Source organism: Ornithorhynchus anatinus, chromosome 6, assembly GCF_004115215.2.
Source record: "Ornithorhynchus anatinus isolate Pmale09 chromosome 6, mOrnAna1.pri.v4, whole genome shotgun sequence".
Taxonomy (NCBI): Eukaryota; Metazoa; Chordata; class Mammalia; order Monotremata; family Ornithorhynchidae; genus Ornithorhynchus; species Ornithorhynchus anatinus.
Window position 1 is genome coordinate 14,677,491 of NC_041733.1, and position 23,954 is coordinate 14,701,444.

The window sequence follows — 23,954 nt, forward strand, 5'->3', positions numbered from 1 at the left end:
AAAATGGAAACATTTCTCTCCATCGGCAAAGGATGCCTTGTTAGAACTTGTCCCATAAAGTACTTTGTTTTGGTTAGTCCCCAGAATTTGCCTCTGGCCTCATTTACATGGAACAATAATATTAATAATCAGACTTAGAACTTGTCAGAGGCCTTTCATCCTCAAAGCTCCAAATACTGTGCCAATATTAATTACCAGAACATTCCTGGGAGGGAGGCAGGTTTGTATAGCTTTCTGGTTCTAGAGGTGAGAAAATTGAGGCACATTCAGGCAGAGACACTTTCCCCTGGGCTAGACTGTCTTTGGCTAAGTTGGGGTGAAAAGTGGCAGCCATACTGCTTCCCATCCCAGGCGCGTTAAACTCTAAACTCGTCATGGGCAGGGAATGTGTCTGTTTATTGTGATACTGTACTTTCCCAAGCATTGTAGAGGTGAGGAAACTGAGGCACGTTCAGGCAGAGACACCTTCCTCTAGGCTAGGCTGTCTTTGGCGAAGTTGGGATGAAAAGTGGCATCCATATCGCTTCCCACCCCAGGCACACTAAACTCATCGTGGTCAGGGAATGTGTCTGGTTATTGTTATACTGTACTCTCCCAAGAACTTGGTACAGTTTGCTGCGCCCAGTAAGCGCTAATAAATAGGATTGAATTAATGAATGAGTGTGCCATTCTCTGAACTCAAGAAAATGCGGAAATCCTGACCACGGATCTCTTAGCTCTAATTTCCTCTGAGCCCTTTCCTTGGCTCCTCCTTCGTGCTCCAGAAACATGTCACGAACTGTAGCTTAAGTTAGGGAAGACGGTGGCATTCAGTAGGCTGGAAATAGTGTGTGTTTTTCCAGAGGACAGTAATAATACCTGTGGTATTTGTTAAGCACTTACTAGGTGTCAAGAACTGTGCTGAGTGCTCGGACAGACACAAGATAATAAGGCCAGACACAGTCCGTATCCCAAATGGAGCTCCTAATCTAAAGGGGAGGGCGTCCCCTTTTTACTGAAGCGGACACCGAGGCACGGAGACGTTAAGTGATTCGCCCGTCAGTCGTATTTATTGAGTGCTTACTGTGGGCAGAGCACTTGGGAGAGTTCGATATTTGGGAGAATACAATACTTGTCCAAGGTCACTTAGGAGGCAGGTGGCGGAGCCGGGATTCTCTGACTCCCAGGTCCCTGTTTCTTAATAATAATAATAATGTTGGTATTTGTTAAGCGCTTACTATGTGCCGAGCACTGTTCTAAGCGCTGGGGTAGACACAGGGGAATCAGGTTGTCCCACGTGGGGCTCACAGTCTTAATCCCCATTTTACAGATGAGAGAACTGAGGCACAGAGAAGTTAAGTGATTTGCCCACGGTCACACAGCCGACAAGTGGCAGAGCTGGGATTCGAACTCATGAGCCCTGACTCCAAAGCCCGTGCTCTTTCCACTGAGCCACGCTGCTTCTACTAGGCCACATGAGAGGTAGCTCCTGATTGCCAAGCTCCACTTTTGCCTGATCCTGTAGCATCAAACTCATTTTCAAGAATGACTGTAAGCTCGCTGTGGGCAGGGAATGTGGCCATTTCTTGCTCTATTGAACTCTCCCAAGCACTTAATAGAGTGCTCAATAAATACGACTGAACGAATGAAAGAAAGAATCCCACGAAGCTTCCTGCCAGAACACCCATCCTCCAAACTTTCACCCTGTGGCCTGGCAAGGCAGGATTTTGTCCGGACTCTGAGGTAGTTTGATCCTGGTCCCTTTCAGTTCCAGTGAAAAGTCCTCAGTAATCAACGACACGGGGGACGACACAGAGAAACTGATAGCGGGAAGGAGAGGTCTTTTGGGTAACTGAGTTCAATGCGGCATTTTAGTCTCCCATTCTCTTGCAGCGGGATGAGTTTCTGGATAAGTTTCCCACCCCATTCGAATGACCCACCCCAGACAGAAGCAGCAACTCAGAATTAGCGACAGACCCGTGTTGGCACGGAAATATCGCTTTCCTCTGGCGGCTGGGGTTTTTTTCTCCTCCCCCACCTCCAAGCTCACTTAGTCTGCGTGACTGAAGTCAGATCACTCTCACAGGGAGGGCTTGCCTGCAAGAGACTCACTCTTATTAGTCAGAAGCGAGAGTCATTAGCCAAGTCCTGACTCGAAGTCCCATTCACCCCACGGCCTCAAAAAGTAGACATTACCTGGTTAAACCAGAACTGGGTCTCGCTGAAGCTGGCGAAGATTGGCTCCTCTCACTTGGGCCTTCTTCTTCCACAATCTCCACCCTTCGTTGGAATAAATTGGATGTATTAAAGGAAAATTCTTCAGTTTCCCTGTCAGCACTTTTGTAAATATCTTTATATTCTACAATTTCCCCTAACTGTAATTTATTTTAACGTCTGTCTCCCCCCGAAGACTCCTTGCAGGCATCTACCAACTCTTTTACTTTGGGCAAGTCACTTAACTTCTCGGTGCCTCAGTTCCCTCATCTGTAAAATGGGGATTAAGACTGTGAGCCCCACGTGGGACAACCTGATTCCCCTGTGTCTACCCCAGCGCTTAGAACAGTGCTCGGCACATAGTAAGCGCTTAACAAATACCAACGTTATTATTATTCTTTTGCACTGTACTCTCCCAACTGCTTAGAACAGTGTCCTGCACACAGTATGAGCTCAATAGATAACATGGATTGATTTCACTCCATTCCCAATAGCAGGGTCTGATAATAATAATAATAGCGTTCGTTAAGCATTTACTATGTGCCAGGTACTGTAATAAGTGCTGGGGTAGATACTGGCAAATTGGGTTGGATGCAGTCCTCGTCCCACGTGGGGCTCACAGTCTTAATCCCCATTTTACAGATGATGTAAGTGAGGCCCAGAGAAATCAAGTGACTTGCCCAAGGTCACACATTTCTTCTTTAGTCAACCTGACATAGCACTTATGTCCATATCCATAATTTACTTATTTATACTATCGTCTGTCTCCCCCTCTAGTCTGTAAGCTTGCTGTGGGTAAGGAATGCGCCTGCATATTATTTTGCGTACTCTCTTAAGTGCTTAGTACAGTGCCCTGCACACAGAAAGCACTCAACCGATATCACTGATTGATTGATTCACACAGCAGACAAGTGGAGGAACAGGATTAGAACCCAGGTCCTCTGACTCCCAGGACTGTGCTTTTTCTTCTAAGTCACGCTGCTCCTCTGTCCTAACAGAAGTCACCATCCTTTCCAGAGGTTCCTCCTGTTTCCTTTTTGTTTCAGAAATTGCCTCTAAGCCTGCGTCTGAAGAAAAGGTGAACTGTGTGTGATAGAAGGTGACTCTTCTTTGGCAAATGAAGATGATTTCTTGGCGACCCAGCCAGCAACATACCTCTTAGCAATAAACGGGGGTGGCACATCTTGAGTTGGGCTTCTGTAATGGAAACACAGGACAGGATGTTAGGTATTGGTTCTTTAGGCACCGGTCTTGCCCTGTCTTATGCCGTCGAGTCGTCTCCGACCCAGAGCGACACCCCGGACACATCTCTCCCAGAACGCCCCACCTCCATCTGCAATCGTTCTGGTAGTGGATTCAGAGAGTTTTCTTCATCAAAATCCAGAAGTGGTTTACCATTGCCTTCTTCCGCGCAGCCAACTAATAATAATGTTAGTATTTGTTAAGCGCTTACTATGTGCAGAGCACTGTTCTAAGCGCTGGGGTAGACATAGGGGAATCAGGTGGTCCCACGTGGGGCTCACAGTCTTAATCCCCATTTTACAGATGAGGTAACTGAGGCCCAGAGAAGTGAAGTGACCTGCCCACAGTCACACAGCTGACAAGCGGCAGAGCCGGGAGTCGAACCCATGACCTCTGACTCCGAAGCCCAGGCTCTTTCCACTGAGCCACGCTGCTTCCCCACTAGAGTCTCCACCCTCGACTCTGTCCCATGCCGCTGCTGCCCAACACTGATTAGTTTTGACCTGTAGCAGATGGCTTTCCACTCACTAGCCACTGGCCAAGCTACGAATGGGAGGGATAGGCCTCCGCTCGACTTGTGCCACCCTGAGAGGGGGTTGGCATTGGAGGCAGACTGCTTTTCCTTTATTCCCGTCCCCCGCCCTCTTGACTCCCATTCGTCCTGGATAGGGGTTTTCCCCTAAATTAACGAGGCTGGACATCCTTACTTTTCCATATGATTTTTATGATTCCATTGCACCACCCGAAAAGCCCCTGCCTGAATCCTCTAGAAATCAACTTTTAGCTGGAATGGTGGGAGGAGATCCAAGAGCTCTTTTCTTAATGTATTTGTTAAGCGCTTACTATGTGCCGGGCACTGTACTAAGCACTGGGCTTCTGTGGTTTTGGGTAGTACGGTCACGGGAAGGAGGAAGGAAGGAGTGGAGACTACCTGGTGACAATAGCCATTGATATTGCAGCCACCGCTTCTGCCAATTATCAATCAATGGTATCTGTTGAGCACTTACTCTGTACAGAGCACTGTCCTAAGCACTTGGGAGTGCACGACATGATAGAGTTGGTAGACACTATCCCAGAACAGAGAGGGAGAGGTTTGGGTCCATCCAGAATGATACTTCGGGTGTTCCAGAACTCCGAGAAATATCCTGAAGACTCAATCAAGTTATTAATAGATAAATAGTATCTATTTATCAAGCACCAGCTACGTCCAGAGCACCTTACTAATCACTTGGGAGAGTACAGTGCAATTAGTAGACATATCTCCTTGAGGGCAGGGGTCGTGTACTCTTCTAGAAACAGCGTGGCTCAGTGGTAAAAGCTCGGGCTTTGGAGTCAGAGGTCATGAGTTCGAATCCCAGCTCTGCCACTTGTCAGCTGAGTGACTGTGGGCAAGTCACTTCACTTCTCTGTGCCTCAGTTACCTCATCTGTAAAATGGGGATCAAGACTGTGAGCCCACGTGGGACAACCTGATTCCCCTGTGTCTACCCCAGTGCTCAGAACGGTGCTCTGCACATAGTAAGCGCTTAACAAATTATTATTATTATTCTAAGGGCTTAGTACAGTGCCCTGCACCCAGTAGGTGCTCCCGGATTGATGATACCTGCTCTCGAAGGGTTTGCGATCCAGTGGTGGAGGCAGACTTCTAGAAAATTTTCAGAAAGGAAGAATAAGGAAAAGTGGATGTGTAGTGAACACCCAAGGGCATAGTTAGCACAACATGGCTGAAGCGGTAGTCGAGGGTGGGGGAGGTGACCTAGGGAGAAGATTAATTAATCAGGGAAAGCCTCCCAGCGGAGATGTGATTTAAGGTCAATTCAGCCGGGTGGTTAGATTGGATGACTGTGTTTTCCCCCGGATTTCTCCCCACGTAATGGAGGTACAGGAGGAGGGCAAGGCGAGACAGAGGCAATAGAATCGACAACTAGATGAGTTCTGTCTCTTCCTCTCCCTCTCTGCCCATATCTTCCTGCCTCACCCTTCTTCTTTCTCCTTCCCCTTTCTTTTCTCCTCCTCTTCTCTAGCCTCGCCCTCTTTCCGTTCCGCCGTTTGTCCTGTCGCCGGAAATCTCCCCCGTTGCCCCCCAGGGGCGGCCTTGCCCTCATCTCCATTTGGGTGCCCGATATCTGGTCACCTTACCCATTCCGGTTCATTATCGCCCGACTCACCCGGTGCTTTTCTTGGCAGCAGACAGGACATAGGAGCGTTCCCGGGTAGCGGCTTTCCTCACCACGCTGCTGGCTGCCTCCGATCTGAACACAAAAGAAAAATAGGGAAACTGGGCCTGAAGCCACCTGAACAGTTTACCTCAGGACTGAGGCGAGGCGGCCTTGGGAGGTGCTGGGTAATTCACAAAGCAACCCAATGGGAATTCATTCTAGGTGAGGGAAATAATAATAATAATAACGGTGATGGCATTTGTTAAGCACTTTCTATGTAGCAAGCACTGTACTAAGCGCTGGGGTAGATACCAGTTAATCGGGTTGGACACAGTCCCTGTCCCACATGGAGCTCACAGTCTTCATCTCCATTTTACAGATGAGGCACAGAGAAGTGAAGTGGCTTGCCCCAGGTTTGCTGGAGCCGGGATTAGAACCCAAGTCCTTCTGAGTCCCAGATCTGTGCTCTATTCAGAGGGGGAAGGGAGCAAGGGTCACTTTTGTAAGTGCAGCTGCTGAGACTTGCTTGTGGAATCTATTCATTTGATACTTTGGGGCTTCATTCAGAGAGGGAAGATTTTATATAAGCTCCCCCTTCCCCCCCGCAACACACACACACACTCAAATGGGTACATGTAATTCCCATTTTAGCAAGGAGATAATTAGGGAATGTTCTTCCAACCATGTGACGCTGTTGGGCTCAGAGTGCCAGTTTATAGAAGAAACCTCGTATACCCCTTTGTGAGGGGTTGAAACAGGTAAGTTTTCCTCCACCTGGGGTTTTTCAAGAACACAGCCCTCCTTTTATAGCAGAACTAACTGGGTGTATTATGGATTCCAAGGTGATGCTTCTGATTTGAGAAATTTTGGGGGTGTGGGCCGGTGTGGCTAATAAGAAAAATGTGGGATTGAAAATCCCTTAAACCTACATCAGCAAAGTATGATCGGTTACTTTTTATACAGTGTTCGTTAAAGCACTTGCTATGTGCCAAACACTATATACTTGGTACTGGGGTAGATACACACTCAATTTGGGCCCAGTCCTTGTCCTATATTGGGCTCCCAGTTTTAACCCAGGTTTTACAGCTGAGGGAACTGAGACCCAGAGAAGTTAGGTGACCTGCTCAAGGTCACACAGCAGATGTGGTGGAGCCAGAATTAGAACCCAGGACCTCTGACTCCCAGGCCTGTGCTGAATCCACTAGGCCATGCTGCTTTTCCCAGTGGCTCTTCCAAGGGTGCTATAATGTAGAGTGCGATGTGGCAAGCCAAAGAGATGCCAAAAGCAAGATGAAGACCCAATTGAAAGCATCTATCTCCTCAACACCCCTGTCCTGTTCCTCAACACCTTATTCTGTACATAACTTCTGTCTCACCTCCTTTTTTGCTCTTCGGAAGAAAAGGGAGACTCTTCTTCATCCGTGTCTACGGAGCTACGCCTGACGTTGTATGGAGCTCTGAATCGGAAAGAAGAAAGAAGTGGTTGGTTTCGTCAGTGTCGTGGCTTTCGCAAGCAGTAATTCCGGGGAATTCTCAGGAGTTCTCTTTCGGGGCGAGGATGGAGATTTAATTGCTGCTAACACTTCCCTTTCACCGGATTCCTTTTATAAAAAAGAATCTTTCCAATTTGCATTCTTTTATCACTCGTGCCAAAGCAGTTGCTGAAAATGTTTGCATGGAGAGGTGGGTTCCAGTGCAGCAAAAGACAGACCGGAAGAACACCACAGTCGTGGGTTAACCGATCCTTCTCCTTCCTGGAGATCGATCCATGGAATTTATTGAGCGTTTACTATCTGCAGAAACACTGTACTAAGTGCTTGGGTAGATCAGTAATGGGGGCTGAGTGGAAGACAGCTAGGTAGCCTTTCCTTGCTGACATTTGCTAATTACTCCTTGCTATCTCTTAATGACAAGGCTGGATTGGAAAGAAATTAAACAGAGTGACAGGGTGTTTGACTAGACAGTAGGCTCTTACTTTGTTGCCAGGCAGGACTAAGAGGGCTCTGGAGGGAGTGGGGATGGGGGGAAGCTAGCTTGCACTCCTGCCCTTTAGGCTAGTGAGACATCTGGGGTTCCCCTCATCCACTCCGAGCTGCAGGATGAGTGGGAGTAATAATAATGATAATGATGATGATGATAGTACTTTTAAGTGCTTACTGTTCTAAGAGCTGGGGTAGATACAAGCTAGTCAGTCAGGTAGGACACAGTGGCAGTCCCACATAAGGCTCATCCCCATTTTACAGATGAGGTAACTGAGGTCCAGAGAAGTGAAGTGACTTGCCCAAGGTCACAGACAGACATGGCAGAGTCGGAATTAGAACCCTCAGAATTAGAATTAGACTCTCAGGCCTGTGCTCTATTCACTAAACCGTGCTGCTTCTCGTAGTCTTGCCGCTATGGCCTCAGCTGGGAATATGTAGCTTCTCCCCGCAGCGAATGCAACTCCTAGGCTTACAGGCATGGGCTTGACCCTGCTCCTTCTCCCGTTTGAGTCTGTCTCTACTCTCAGCCCTGGTGAAAAGGTGAATATAATATTAATAATGATAATAATAGTATTTGTTTTGCTATGTGCCAAAAACACTGTTTTAAGTGCTGGGGTAGATACAAGCTAGTCAGGTGGGACACAATCCCCGTTTTACAGATGAGGTAACTGAGGTACAGAGAAATGAAGTGACTTGCCCACGGTCACGCAGCAGACAAGTGGCGGAGCTGGGATTGGAACCCAGGTCCTTCTGACTCCCAGGCCCACGCTCTATCCATTAGGCCACGCTGCGAGAGAGGGCGTCCCCTACGAGACTGAACCCTTGAATGGCTTCCCCAAGCCAATGTCAATCGATTGCAGTGGAGGAATCGGGACTGGATTTCTGAAAGAAGAGTCCATTTTCACTCAGTCATACTCACAGTTTCTTGTAATCTTCTGTTGTCATCTTGTAGCCTGAGTTGGATTGGCGGGGAAGACTTGCCACCTTTGCCTGAACTGCAGCCCTGGAAAACAACCCAGGTCTATCAATCTCAGGCCCGACCTCTTCACGCGCACTCTTGGAGCACAGAGTACAGGGCTCCGCGCACCGCTAAGCACTCCAGCGATACCACTCATCGATCGGCTAGGATACAAAACACGTTCGAGTTGGAAAGGGTCCCATCTGTGAATTCTTTCCCAGTGCTTAGGACGGTGTTTTAATGATAATAATTTTTACGGTACTTGTTAAGCGTTTACTATGTGCCAGGCACTTTTATGAGAGCCGGGATAGGTTTGAGTTAATCACACTGGACACAGTCCCTGTCCCTCATGGGGCTCACGCTCTCATCCCCATTGACAGATGAGGTAACTGACGCCCAGTGAAGTGACTTGCCCAAGGTCACGCAGAAGACGTGCGGCAGAGCTGGGATTAGAACCCAGCACCTTCTGACTCCCGATCTCCATCCACTAAACCACGTTGCTTCTACACATAGTAAGTACTTCAGCTGGCCTGGGAGTCAGAAGGAACAGGGTCCTGATCCCGGCTCTGCCCCTTGTCTTGCCGTGTGACCGTGGGCAAATCACTACTTCTCTGTGCCTCAGTTACCTCATCTGTAAAATGGGATTAAGATTGTGAGCCCCATGTGGGTCAAGCACTATGATCAACCCGATAAGCTTGTATTTCCCTGGAATTTAGTACTATAGTAAGCACTTAACAAATGTCGTTTAAAAAAATAAATCCCCTTTAAGGCCATAGCATAGGGATGGCAGGAATCCTGGAGGATCCTAGAGAAGCCTCCCGGCCGGTTTCCCACAACCCTGTCCTCTGGTTTTGCCATTGCTGAAGGTCTGGCACAAGAAGTGTGATCTAGCAGTGCTCTTTCCACTAGGCAACACTGCTTCTCTGTGCTGTTTCGGAAGGGGCACCTCAAAATCCTAACTGGGCAGCATTCTCCCCTCCAGAGAAGGCCCAAAGAGAACAATCGCGGAGGTGGGGACAGAGGGAGAGGGAGATGGATTTTCTCTCCTCACTGTCGCTTCCCACGAAGGAGTGAATCGGTCAGTTTACTGTAAAAGGTGTCCTTCATTCAAATCCCCACTGGTAGGTTCTCTTAAGACACAGCATCCAACAAACCTCTTTTGGACTCCATTAGCGTTAGGCAAGTACTGCTGAGGCTGAGTTGTGTTGTCGATCGTCTTGGTAAATACTCCCCTGTAAAGGCCAAGGCGTCTTCATTAGTTCCAACCAAGGATGTGCCCGCACATTCCTATTTTTTCAGCACCTCCCCTCTCCCTTATCCGCTCTCCTAGCTCCATACACCTTTCCACCTCTTCATTCCCTTTCTTGGACAACATGTACCTTCAAGATACACACATCTACACACACCGACGCACACCTACATCTTCGTCTGGTATTCCGCCCAGAAACAGCGAGACAACCTCCGGAAAGTAAAATATGGGTTAAGCGAATAAGAATGAAACCCCAAGTCAAAACAGATGGCAGTTTTTTCAAACACCACATCTGTATATGTCACACGTTTGACGTTTCTGGGTCTGTCTTACCCCATTAGAGTGTAAACCCCTTGAGGAGAGGGAAGTTGCTTTGTGATCCTTTGGATCTCCCAAGAGCTTAGTACAGGGCACCACACCCCAAGGATCCTCAGTGAATACTTAGAGAAGCAGCGTGGCTCGGTGGAGAGAGCCCGGGCTTGGGAGTCAGAGGTCCCGGGTTCTAATCCTGGCTCCGCCACTTGTCAGCTATGTGACCTTGGGCAAGTCACTTAACTTCTCCGGGCCTCAGTTCCCTCATCTGTCAAATGGGGATGAAGACTGTGAGCCTTACGTGGGACAACCTGATGACCTTGTATCCCTCCCAGCGCTTAGAACAGTGCCTGGCCCAGAGTAAGCGCTTAACAGATACCAACATCATTAGTGTTACTTCTATTCTAGCATACCAAATCAAATAAGCATTGGTTTTAAACACGTAGCCCCCAAGAAGTCCTTCCTTCCAGCTCAAACCAGCCTTTCACTATAGGATAGAAGAGCTCTCCTGCGTTCCTTATTATGTTCACAGCCCTTGTTGCTGTTCTCTGGGTATTTCTTACAGGCTTTAATTCGTAGCTCACAAATGACGATGAACAATTTCCTTTGCCTCTTCTGACAGCCCAGACAAACAAGCGTCAGTGCCACGCCCCTTCAGGCTATGCACCTGGGGAAATTACCTCCCTTGTCGCTCCCTTGAGGTGGCTTCTAGGGCCCCATTTAGAACCAAAATAATACGGAAATTAGTTAGCGAAAGGCTGAAAACACAGAAAGAACCGTATTTGATTTGTCACCCGGGCCCTATAGACAGGTATTTGACAATTTGAATCCAGCTATCTCCTGCTTCTCCTGCAAAAGAATAGAATGAGGCGCTGCTTGTCAAAAGAAGAGCGTTAGAAAACATAATCTGCTGATTTCTATCTGCCTGGTGGTGGTTGCTCTCTGTAATTAGCCTGAAAAGCCCCACTGCAAAGTACAGATTCTCCCTGAAATACTCTGTTGGCCTACATTTCGAATGACCTGACCCAGAAACAAAACATGACGTCTAAGATACAGGGAACTTATGTTGAGAAGAAACATGTATCACGGGTGGCTAGGAGCTCTCCCTTGGTTCCGCTGTGATTTCTGAGGTAAAGATTCTGGCTCGAAGCATCTGAAAACAAACCTGCTTTTCTGGCAGAACCGTGCTGGGGAAAGAGTAAACTAGGGTTCCGCCCTTATGTGGAAGACGAAGGTTAAGGTTTGCCTTGTTAGAGGTCAGATTTTTAATTCATCAAGGTATGTATCCTGTTAGGCTGACTCCTAATGGGAAGCAGTGTAGCTCAGTGGAAAGAGCACGGGCTTGGGAGTCAGAGGTCATGGGTTCGAATCCCAGCTCTGCCACTTGGCAGCTGGGTGACTGTCACTTCACTTCTCGGGGCCTCAGTTACCTCATCTGTAAAATGGGGATGAAGACTGTGAGCCCCACGTGGAACAACCTGATTACCCTTTGTCTCCCCCAGGGCTTAGAACCGTGCTCTGCACATAGTAAGCGCTTAACAAATACCAACGTTATTAAGCAGCGGGGCTCAGTGGAAAGAGCCTGGGTTTCGGAGTCGGAGGTCATGGGTTCGACTCCCGGCTCTGCCACTTGTCAGCTGTGTGACTGTGGGCGAGTCACTTCACTTCTCTGTGCCTCAGTTACCTCATCTGTAAAATGGGGATTAACTGTGAGCCTCGCGTGGGACAACCTGATTAGCCTGTATCTACCCCAGCGCTTAGAACAGTGCTCTGCACATAGTAAGCACTTAACAAATGCCAACATTATTATTATGTCCCACAGTGCACCTGGTCCATAGTTCAGTGCTTCATTTGGGACGATGTGGGCATTTCTCCATGGCCCTTGTGAATCATGAGGTATAATGTGAGATAATTGCCTGGGATCGCTGCCATTCTGGTTTAAATTAATTAAATTAATCCTCAAATGAACTTCTCAGGCCTAGTTACCTCAGTCTGACATGACCATTGATTTAACCTAATCAATTTAACCTAACCTGAATACCAACCTGATAATGTAGCCTGTAGGAGCCTTGGCATTTGGAGGCCTGGAGAGGAAATAGAAAACACAGATTCTAAATCTTCTGACCGCAAAAGAAAACGATTGAGAGAGCAATCTAAGTCTGATAGGTGATAGCTTAAACCCCTACAGTAGAGTGTCTAATGTTAGAAGATGTCCTTCCGCTTTACTCATGATTTACTTCGTGGTTAGAGAAGCAGCGTGGCTCAGTGGAAGGAGCACGGGCTGTGGAGTCGGAGGTCATGGGTTCGAATCCCCGCTCTGCCACTTAGCTGTGTGACTGTGGGCAAGTCACTTCACTTCTCTGGGCCTCAGTTACCTCATCTGGAAAATGGGGATGAAGACTGTGAGCCTCATGTGGGACAACCTGATTACCCTGTACCTACCCCAGCGCTTAGAACAGTGCTCTGCACACAGTAAGCGCTCAACAAATACTAACATTATTATTATCACTCTGCGACAGCTCCCTGAAATACCTGTTCTCCTTTCTACTTTAGATTCTGAGCCACACTTGGGGTAGGGTTAGGGTCCACAGATTAACTTGTATCTACCTCAGCGTATAGAACAGTGCTTGATACACGGTATGCTCTTAACAAACACTGTGATAATAGTATTAATAATAATGTCGAAATTCTCACAGTCTCGAGTTCAAACAGGCTTCTTTGGAGAGGAAAGCAAAATCCGGCAGGTAACTGGGTGTCACTCTGCCATAGCATTTTTTCAAATCTCCACTTAATCAAAAAGCTCGTCTCATTCAGTCACTCCTCACTCCACCTATTCTTTTCTTTAACGTAGTCCCCTCTTATTCGCACCACTGCATTTTCTGTAGCCTACCCTGAAAGCTGTTGGAATCCTTGGATTAACTGACTCAGAGTTCTGGCAGATGAGCTATCGAATAAGTGGAGTTGTGATTCGTATCAAGGACCTGAACGCCAGTGAATAGGAATTACAGATAAACGATTGTACGGTAGAAGAACAAACTACCCATACTGTCACTTTTGGGATGAAACATTCCCACCGACCTTTTGGAGCAGTCACTGTCAGGAGCAGACTGAGTATTAGAAGAAGTCGCTTCGGACTGGGTAAACATCCCCCTAGGAGAGTAGAAGAGAAGCTCAGTTATCTTGGTGTATACTGGAGTTTTCAAAACTGTACCCTGTGGCATAATGTCCCAAGGTGTACTTATCAAATGTGTGTAGATAGATAGATAGATAGATAGATAGATAGATAGATAGATAGATAATCAATTCCCTTCTAGAGTGTGAGCCTGTTGTTGGGCAGGGACTGTCTCTATCTGTTGCTGAACTGTACTTTCCAAGTGCTTAGTACAGTGCTCTGCACACTGTAAACGCTCAATAAATACGATCGAATGAATGGATCTTTACATATCTATCTGTCTCTCTTATCTATCTAGTACTCGGTGGCACAGTGTCCCCAGATGCATTTAGCAAATGTGTGTCTATAGATATCTATCTATCTTTCTATCTATAAGCAGCATGACCTAGTGGACAGACCATGTCCCGGGAGGCAGAAGGATCTGGGTTCTAATTCTGATTCCACCGCTTATCTGCTGTGTGACCTTGGGAAAGTCACTTCATTTCTCTGTTCTTTAGTTACCTCATCTGTAAAATGAGGTTTTAAGACTGTGAGCCCTATGAGGCACATGGTCTGTGTCCTACCTGATTAGCTGGTATATACCCCAGTGCTTAATTCAGTGCCTGGCAAATAGTAAGCACTTAAATAGAATTTTAAAAACTATGAATCTATCTATCCATCTCTCTCTCTCTCTCTTTCTCTCTCTTTCTCTCTCTCTATATGTACCTCCCATGTCATCCTGAGAACCATAAAATCATCTCAGATACAGACAGCTTCCATGAAAATGAAGTCACCCTATGAACTAGAAAGAACAGGGAGCCAGAAATATTCCATCAATTACCTATTATTACTCCGGGGGGTGACAGGAGGTGATGAGGAAGAGGAATGTCTCCCATTGGAGGGTAATTCCCTGGAAAGGAAACAAAAATAATTTATCCACTTAAGTTCCATTTAAAACCCTGCCTTTTTTCAGTGCTACCTCCCAACACATGGATGTCCTGAACCACACCCTTGCCCCCAAGCTTCTCCATAGACCTGATAAATTCCAGAATCAAGTTCTTTAGGGCCTCGGAGTGAGCAGTGGAATTAAGGCTCCTCACCCAATTTCATGTTAAGGAGCCAGGACCAGATAGAAAATTAATCAGGGAGCCGTGGTTAATTGGTTCCTTTTGTCCGCCTCTAGGGGTACTTAGCCTGGTCATTTCCCAGTCCCTTCTCATCCATGATACATGGAGAATGATCAGTCAATCCACCAACCGTATTTATTGAGCATTTACTGTATTCACAACACCGTAGTAAGCGTTCAGGCAGCTTACAGTTCGGAAAGACTATGGACCTGGGAGTCAGAAGACCCAGGTTCTCATCCCAGATCTGACAATTACCGGCTGGGTGACCTTGGGGAAGTCACTTCACCATCTCATGGCCTTGGTTTCCCTCATCTGTAAAATGGGATTAAATATCTGTTCTTCCTCCTCCTCAGACTGTGAGCCGCTTATGAAACAGGGACTGTGTCCCAGCTGATTATCTCGTACCTATCCCAGAGTTTAGGAGGGGGCTTAGCACATAGTAAGCACTTAACACATATCACAATTATTACTGTTACCCATCTCTCTTCCCCTGGACCTTCGCCCAGCCTGTGGGACCCTGTAACAATCACGGCGATTCTACAGGAGTTGATTATTCATCCATTCAGTTCGATCGTATTTATTAAATGCTTACTGTGCTCAGAACACTGTACTTCTCCCTCCAGTCTGGTGGAAGCCCCCGGGGACTCTTCTTCAACCCACTGCGACACAGAGGTGCTACTAAATGCAAGAGACTGCCCTTGAGAGAGGTGTCAGATGGCATCCAGCACCCAGCTTTTTTTAAATGGTATTTGTTAAGCGCTTACTATGTGCCACCTCTCTCGTTGACAGCTCGGTTCCTGTTAACTCAGTGATACGAAACAGCTTAGTTGACCACATACCAAGGAAGAAATGCCTGCGGTCTGTAGGGTTCAAGCAGGGAAAAAAAGAAAATGTACCAACAAGACTGAAGGACACAAAGATTTTCAGGGCTATCGCAAACTCCGTCCTTTTGTGTTTGGCATGGGAAGTTCATTCATTCATTCAATTGTATCTATTGAGCACTTATTGTGTGAGAAGAGCGGATTCATTTTTTTTCCTCAATTTTTTCCAAGGCTTTCCAGAGGCTTCTTCTGAGATGGAGCCACCAAAGGCCAGTTGCAGGAGTTGGGGTGGAGAAAACAGGAGGCCCAGAATAGTGGCCCTTACGCTTTCTCTGTGACCTCTCTCCCACCTGGCTTCTTTGTGCCAATGCCACACAGAAGCAGTGTGGCCTATTGGCTAGAGCCCGGGCCTGGGGAGTCAGAAGGACCTGGGTTCTAAATCTGACTCCTCCACATGTCTGCTTAGTGACCTTGGGTAAGTCACTTCACCTCTCTGGGTCTCAGTTACCTCATCTGTAAAATGGAGATGAAGACTGTGAGCCCCTTGTGGGAGAGGGACTGTGTCCAACCTGATTAACTTGTATCTATCCCAGTACTGAGCACAGTGCTTGACACATAGTAAGCACTTAACATTTTTACCATTATTATTATTAGCTGCAGGGACTCTCCTGAGTCTCGAACTATGGAAATTGGGTGAGTTGAGTAGATTTGGGTGCCTCTATGTTCTTGGGGATGGATGATTTTTGGAATGGACACAGGGAGAAGTGGTGGAGGGAGCACTGGCTACTGCTGGAGGCAGGCTTTTTTATGGTATATATTAAGCACTTACTATGTGCGAAGCACCGTTTTAAGCGCTGGAGTAGATACAAAGTAATCGGGTTGGACACAGTCCCTAGTGGGACTCCGTCTTTATCCTCATTTTACAGGTGAAGGAACGGAGGCCCAGAAAAGTGAAGTGACTTACCCAAGGTCACACAGCAGGTAAGTGACATTAGAATCCAGGTCCTTCTGAAGCCCAGGCCTGTGCTCGATCTCTGGGCCACGCTACTTCTCAGGTCTATAAATAAAGCACTTCTGGGGAATCTTCAAATCACCTTCCTCCACCAGACCTTGCAGCTTCAAGCTATGTTTGTGGAGCAATCTAGCCTCCAGGTCTGCGTTGAGACACCAAAGCACGATTTGCATGAGATTAAGTCCTTCTACAGTCCCTTCAGACTTGTTTGTTGTGAGCAGGGAATGCGTCTGTTTATTGTTGAAATGTATTCTCCCAAGAACTTAGTACAGTTCTCTGCACACAGGAAGTGTTCAGTAAATAAAATTGAATGAATTTAAGGGTGCTCCCCTATCAATCAGGGGATATTGCTATGCCCCAGAGTGGCTTTTTCATAAGGCAATCTTCTCTCTAGGTCACTTGCCTCAATTGGGGCTCCACAAGGTGATGGGGAAGAGGAAGGAGGAAAGGGATTGGGGGAGGATGCGCCTTTGCCAAAGTTTCGGGCTGAAGGAGGAGGAGAAGAAGCGGTCTCTGCGGTCTCCTGATTTCAAGGGGTAGGATGACCAATTTGCTCCATCCCTTTCAAGGAGCTCTTAGCTTCCAGTGGGCCCCAGATGGGGATGGAGTTACTTGGGGGAATAGCACTGTGACCACATTCCTTAACCGTCAACCCTCGTACTTACATTGTCCGACTCTCTGTCTCCTCCTGTTTATTGATCCAACTCTTGTCCCCCTTCAGCGTGGTTCGTACCTTCATTTGCCTTAGGATATTCTTTCGTTCTTCTTCTCCGGGCGGGAGCGACCGACCTGATATGGAATAAGAGGAAGGGGCTTCAAGCCTCTCTTTGTAATTGTGAGGGGAAATGAAATTAGACCTCCCCCAACCAAGGAAACAAGTTCCCAAGATTTTGCAGGAGTGCCTGCACCGCCGTCCACATCATGATCTTCAGAGATCACTTTTCTTTCACAGATTTAGAAGTCTGAACAATTTGGATGCATGAAGTAAAAATGTTTTGTGAAATAACCACATACAACCAATGGATTGATAATTACAACCAGATGGAACATAATGAATCAGTGGTATCTATTGGCAAGGCAGTGTGGTGAAGTGGGAGAACTGTGGCGCTGAAAATCAGAGGATCTGGGTTTTAGATTCGATTTTATCACTTGTCTACTGTGTAACCTTGGCCAAGTCACTTAACTTCCCCATTACTCAGTTTCCCCATACACAAAATGGGGATAATAATACCTACCCTACCTTACAGGGGCGTGGTGAGGGCTAAATTGAAATAAACAATGTGAGGTTCTCTGTTATATTAAATACAATTCCTTCTAGACAGTAATCTCCTCATGGGCAGGGAACATGTCTACCAGCTCTTTGTATTGTACTCTCCCAAGCACTTAGTACAGCGCTCTGCACACCGTAAGCGCTCAATAAATACCATTGATCGATTGATTTGATATTAAACTCTGTGTGCAGAATATTATACTAAGCACTTGGGAGAGTACAATACAGTTGGTAGACTCTCTGTCAGTGCTTAGTACAATGCCCTGCACACAGAAAAGACTAAATAAATAGCATTGATCATTTGATTTATTTACAAAAGCACCACCCTCTCAAAGATTAATGTTAATGTAAGAGCCTGGAAAAAGTCATGAACTGTGCCGATGTAACGATTGTCACAAAAATACGAATTGTCGACTCTATGGTATTTCCAGTGATGATGTATGGATCCGAAACCTGCACAGTGAAAAAACAGGATAGAAAGAACATCGATTCCTTTGAGATGTGGTATGGGACAAGGCTTTTGCAAATACCACAGACTGCCCCAAAACCAAACGAATGGATTTTAGAGCAAATTAAACCAAAGTAGTCTTTGGTAGGCCAAATGTCTCAACTTAGATTAGCATATTTTGGACACATAATCAGGAGGATTCATTCTCTGGAGAAGACACTAATGCTAGGGAAAATTCAGGGAAAACGTGGAAGAGGCAGACCAGCAGCTAGATGGATAAAGACCCTAACAACGATAACGGAAGAACCATTAGAAGAGTTGCGAACTATGGCAGAGGACAGGACGTTCTGGAGAAAGTATATCCATGGATTCACTATGAATTGGAAATGACTCGACGGCACATCATCATCATCATCATAATAAACCCTCTAGGAGCTTACAGTCTTGAGGAGGAGTTTACATCTACCCGGAGATCTAGTGGAGTTTACAATCTAGCGGAGGAGTTTACAAAGTATTTGAGTTTCACAATCTAGTGGAGGCGTTTACAATCTAGAGGAGATGCTTACAGTCTAGTGGAGGAGTTTAAAGTCTAGTGGGAGATTCTGCAACCTAGTGGGGCAGTTTACAATCTCGTAGAGGAGCTTACTACCTAGTGAGGGAATTTACAATCTAGTGGGGAAATTTACCGGCTAGTGGAGGTCCTTACAATCTAGAAGGGGCTTCACAATCTAATGGGGGAGTTTACCATCTAGTAAAGGAGTTTACAATCTAGCAGAGGAGTTTAAAATCTAATGGAGGAGTTTACAAATTTACAGTAAGAAGCCTTCTGTAACCTGTTCAAAAGAGGAGTTGGAGGAGTCCCGAGAGAAAAAAGGGTAGGGCCGGATGAAGGGGATATACCTTTTGAGCTGCTGCCGAGGGACATCATGGTCTTCTTGGTTTTTCTTGCGGTGCCGTTCAATCCTCCAGGTGAGCTTGGGGAGAAAAAGAGGACACATTCTCAGGTGATTACCTCAGTCACATCTAAGGTCATACAGCAGACAAGGGGAAGAGCCGGGTTTAGAACCCAGGACCTCTGACCCCCAGGACCTTGCTCTTTCCTCTAAGCCACGCTTCTTTTTAACGTCTGTAAGGAAAAAGTGTTCTCCCTGGTTTATTTATTGAGTTTTCTTTGAGGTCTTTTGGCCTTATGAACCTTATGACCCAAGGTTCATTATATTAAATCAATTTGCCCTAATTACCCTCATCTGGTTACCCATTTCGGTGACTCCGGGTCAGGGTTCGACCCTCTTTCCCTTCATCCCTTTTGGTTCTTATAACTGGTTCCAGTTAGAGGCAAACATTTCCTGGTATGATGCACCGCTATCTCTCCCTACCTCCCACAAACAGCCTCTCTCTAAGCCTCTTCCTGGGAAGCAGCATAGCCTTGTTGATCAAACAAGGGCCTGATAGCCTGAGGACTTGGGTTCTAATCCCCACTCTGCCACTTGCCTGATATGTAACCTTGGGCAAGTCAGTTAACCTAACAGTTATTTAATCCCCATTTTACAGTTGAGGAAACTGAGGCACAGAAAACTTAAATGACTTGCCCAAGGTCACCCATTAAGCAACCGGCAGATCTGGGTTTAGAACCCAGGTCCTTCTGATTCCCAGCTTGTCCTCTTTCCACTGGGCCAAGCTGTTTCTCGGCCTCAGTTTCCTCAACTGTCAAATGGGGATTTAATACCTGCTGTCCCCCCTGCTTAGATCAAGTGGGACCTGGACTATGTCCAACCTGATTGGCTTGTATCTGCCCAAGCACTTAATACTTACAAGTGTTAGGTCCTTAAGAGACACCATAAAAAAAGACTTCTTGAACCTCAGGGTAAAATGGTTTCCTGCTCTCCCTCCCTCTTAGGCTGTGAGCCCCATTTGGGACAGGGATCGTATCCTACCAGAAGATTTTGTATCTGTCCAAACAAATGGGTTTTGGCTCATAGTGAGTGTTTAACAAATACCACAGTTATGGTTACGGTTCAAATCCAGTCGACCAGAATAAGAAAGGAAGATTCTGGTCCTATTGGTGCTAAAATTGGATGAGGGGATTAATTAATGTCCCATCACACAGAAGATAACATGTAGAACTGATATATGGTACTCCTCAGCTAATATTTATAGCCCAGGTGAGGGTGCTTATATACTAGTTTATTCATGTACGTGGTGTGCATGTGTGTGTGTTTGTGTGTGCACATATATATAGACTATCGTTTCTCACCACCCTTAAATAACAAATGCCGTGACTCAGTTACCTCATTTATAAAATGGGGATTAAGACTGTGATCCACATGTGGGACATGGACCGTGTCCAACCTGACTAGCTTGTATCTATCCCAGTTCTTAATCCAGTGTCTGACACATAGTATGTGCTTAACAAATACCCTTCCCTCTCCCACCCCAGAAAAAAAATGCTTATCAGTTCTCTTCTTCCTCTACATCTCACTCCAGGCTTTTCAGCCCTCCCAAACAAACCACTTAGCCATTTCTCTCAAGTTTTCCGGTTCTGGCCCATTGATCCTGCCATTCCACTTCCTTTGAATGCCTTCCTCCCTCACATCCACCAGCTCACAACCCACCTCTAGTTCAAAACCTTCCCGAAAGCCAACCACTTTCCTAGTCATTTCTTCCTCTGAGCCTCCTCAACCCTTTTAGTTCAGCTTCTCAATCAGTTCATTTATTAGATGTTGATTTATTTAACCACTTGGGTTATACATTATACAGGTAAGTGTATACTTGTCCAATTCAGTACAGTTGTCTTTCCCGTTCAACTGTAAGCTCGTCAAGGGCCAGAATTGTATGCCATGCTTCTGCATATTCCCTAGTGGCCCTGTTCAGTGCTCTGCACAGTGTAGCTACTCAGTAGATATTGTGGGTAATGATAATGAGTTAAAAGGAGGGAGTGACGCAAGGATCCAGGAAGCCAGATTCTCCTCTGTAGAAACTTCCCTTAAATGGACATTTAAATGGGAAAATCCAACTGGAAATATTACTATTTGTTAGTGTAGATGGTATGTGGGTGATCTTCTGAACAGCGTATGCCCAACCAAGAGCAATTAGGGCTGAACAAAGAATTCCAATTAACATTGCTCAATGTTTCATTTCATTAGGCAGCACACCCCCATTGGCGGGCAATTATTCTTCAGACATCAGCAGGCAGCAATGATACCGTGATTCTCCCTTGACCTGGAGAAACCGTAGGGTCACCTGACAAAAAGCTTGCGGTAGCTCCAAGGGTGGGGAGATTTAAGGAAGAGTTTCTTCTAAATCTTAACCAGCTTTTCGGGTTCAAAACCAGGTTGTCTTAAAAAGAAGGAATAGTTAAGAATAGCCTCTCATTACACATAATCCACCCCCACTGTCCCTGTCAAAGGATGATTTCTACTGAGGAGGATGATTTCCCTCCGAGGTGGTGGGAATGGGGGAAGGCCAGGACCTCGTGGGATAGAGCGGCTGAGGAGCTTGTACTCTCTAGGCCTCGAAGGCCTATCAATCACTCTGTCAATTAATCAATTATTATTTTTAGCATTTACTGAGTGCCTACTTGGTGCCATGAATTTTATTAGGTGCTTGAGAAGTACAGATGAAATGACATATTCCCTACCTACAAGGAGCTTGCACTCTAATGGAAAAATCACATAAACATAATTCCCCAAGGAAAAATCTTGAAACGGACATTCTGTTATGCAAACAGTTTTGCTGGGATGGTGGCCAGAGGCCCTTTCGGCCAGTGTGGGGAGTTACTTGGGATCATCTGAGCTTGGGCCGGGGGGGCTTTCACCCCCATACCCTACTGGTTCAGCAGCTGAAGACTGAAGAAGAAGTGAGGGAACTGGAGGTGAAACCAAGATGGTGACTCCCATCCTCTATGTATGGGGGTGATCTAGGCCCTTTTCCTGATGATGAGAGGACCCCGGACCCGCGCCCTCCATTCACCTCATGCAGTGACCTCTGGCTTCAGCTCCCCACTGCTCTGAGGATTTCCTGGGAAGACTGGAATAGTTCTCACTTCTCAAGGAGATTACCGAAGGCCAACATCAATCTGACACACCACCCTCGCCCCCTTGCTTCTTCTGAACCACTGCCTTATTGGTATTTGACCGGAAACAGAGCTGTTTACTGGCTGGGGTCTGGGCCTCCAAGTTCTCTCATGAAGGCATGTCGGTTCAACTAGGACATCATTTCTAGAAAGGAAGCCTTCCAAAGTAGTATTGTTGTAGGAAATATAGCCTTGTGCTTCAATGGCATCTTTGGTGGATGGAAGAAAAACAGTGGAATTCAGTGTTGCTAGGCTGTAAACTCTAAACATATGATAGGGGTGTGTGGGCAGGGGTGTGGCACTTTAAAAATGCCAGGTATTTGTTAAGTGTTTACTGTGTGCCAGGCACTGTACTAAGCACTGGGGTGTATAAAAGCAAATCAAGTTGAATGCAGTCTCTGTCCCACGTGGGGCTCAGTCTCAATCCCCATTGTACAGGAGGTAACCGAGGCATAGAAAAATGAAGTGCTGTGCCCAAGGTCACACAGCAGAGAAGTGGTGGAGCTGGGATTAGAAACCACAACCTTCTGACTCCCAGGCCCGTACTCCACTACGCCATGCTGCTTCTCACTTTCTGGAAAGAGCATCGTACATAGTAATTGGAGCAAAATAAAATGTTTTTACCAGCAAGAGGAACACAGTGGAATATTTGTGGATAGAAGGTCCCCAAATATTCTAGAACTTGCCAAAGACCATCTAATTAGAAAAAACCATAGCCAAAAGGAAATTGGACTCTCATAAATAAGGAATCTGGCACCATAGAAAAATCCCCAAATCTGGCAAAAGGCACCACAAAGTGGGTGCCATGTGAATGATCTCTTCAGTCACTCTGATTCAGTGAGTAAGAAATCAGCTGGCTGTCTGGTCACAATGTTGGCCGCACTGAGGGTACTTTATAAATCGAAATCTATTCTGAAGTCGCAAGTTCGTCCAAATGATATTCCTAGGGGAATCTCTCTAGCCTGCTCTGCACCTGAATCTGATTCGTCCATGAGCCTTGTTCAGATGGGATCTAGATCAGGGAAGAACGTCAGCTTTGAGGTCTCCACACAGATCTTGGAAGAGAAGCAGGCTCTGCCCTGAGCCAGCCCCAGAAGTCTCTAACTTTAGCTAACAGTCAATTGATGTAATGATGATAATAATTAATAAGGGGGGTATTTTGTGATGTGCTTAATATATTCATTCATTCGTTCAATAGTATTTATTGAGCACTTACTATGTGCAGAGCACTGTACTAAGCCCTTGGAATGTACAATTCGGCAACAGATAGAGACAATCCCTGCCCAATGATGGGCTTACGGTCTAACTGGGGGAGACAGACGGACAAAAACAAGACAACTTAATCACGATAAATAGAATAAAGGGGATGCACACCTCATTAACAAAATAAATAGGGTAATAAAAATATATACAAATGAGCACAGTGCTGAGGGGAGGGGAAGGGAGAGGGGGAGGAGTAGAGGGAAAGAGGGGAAAGGGGGCTTAGCTGAGGGAAGGTGGAGGGGGCAGAGAGGGAGCAGAAGGAAAAGGGGAAGCTCAGTCTGGGAAGGCCTCTTGGAGGAGGTGAGTATATGCCAAGTGCTGTACTAAGCGCTGGGGTAGATGCAAGACAATCAGGTCCCACAGGGTCTCATAGTCTATGTAGAATGTAATAGAAACAAACATACACACCCACCCAAACACGGATGAGTCAGGGAGGCACTAGAGGTGTGAGAACACACGATTCTCATTCTTGAAGCAATCGCCTGGCAGAGGAAAGGCTTTTCAACCTTGCTGAATCTCCAGTCTCCTTTCTTTCCCAAGAGACCAGGTGCCTCGGCTTGCCAGCAGGCTATCTAAACACCCAGCTCTCGGTGCGCCAGTGGTGGGTAGAGCCTTGCCAGCCGTAGTTTGGGCATGTTGGGGGTGTTTGGGCTGTGGGGGCCTGGCACAGTTATTTTGTGCTTGTTTTTCCAAGGC

The 23,954-nt window shown here is 46.5% G+C and overlaps 1 protein-coding gene across 8 annotated transcripts in view; it reads right to left on the bottom strand.

The window, feature by feature from the left end:
- The window catches only part of ZNF185 (zinc finger protein 185 with LIM domain), a 104,599-nt gene that overhangs the window by 45,681 nt on the left and 34,964 nt on the right, over positions 1-23,954 (bottom strand). For 7 of the 8 annotated variants that reach the window (XM_039912415.1, XM_039912414.1, XM_039912417.1 and 4 more), the window contains exons 2-12: positions 18,824-18,897; positions 16,871-16,994; positions 14,087-14,155; positions 13,173-13,244; positions 12,140-12,178; positions 9,688-9,765; positions 8,495-8,578; positions 6,970-7,050; positions 5,603-5,686; positions 3,349-3,390; positions 2,176-2,259 (exon numbers count right to left, since the gene is read on the bottom strand). In XM_039912415.1, the coding sequence (XP_039768349.1) occupies positions 2,176-2,259; positions 3,349-3,390; positions 5,603-5,686; positions 6,970-7,050; positions 8,495-8,578; positions 9,688-9,765; positions 12,140-12,178; positions 13,173-13,244; positions 14,087-14,155; positions 16,871-16,994; positions 18,824-18,851 (785 nt within the window). In that variant the 5' untranslated portion in view covers positions 18,852-18,897. Of the gene's footprint in view, positions 1-2,175; positions 2,260-3,348; positions 3,391-5,602; positions 5,687-6,969; positions 7,051-8,494; positions 8,579-9,687; positions 9,766-12,139; positions 12,179-13,172; positions 13,248-14,086; positions 14,156-16,870; positions 16,995-18,823; positions 18,898-23,954 lie in introns of all 8 variants that reach the window. The other variant, XM_039912413.1, reaches the window with a different exon arrangement.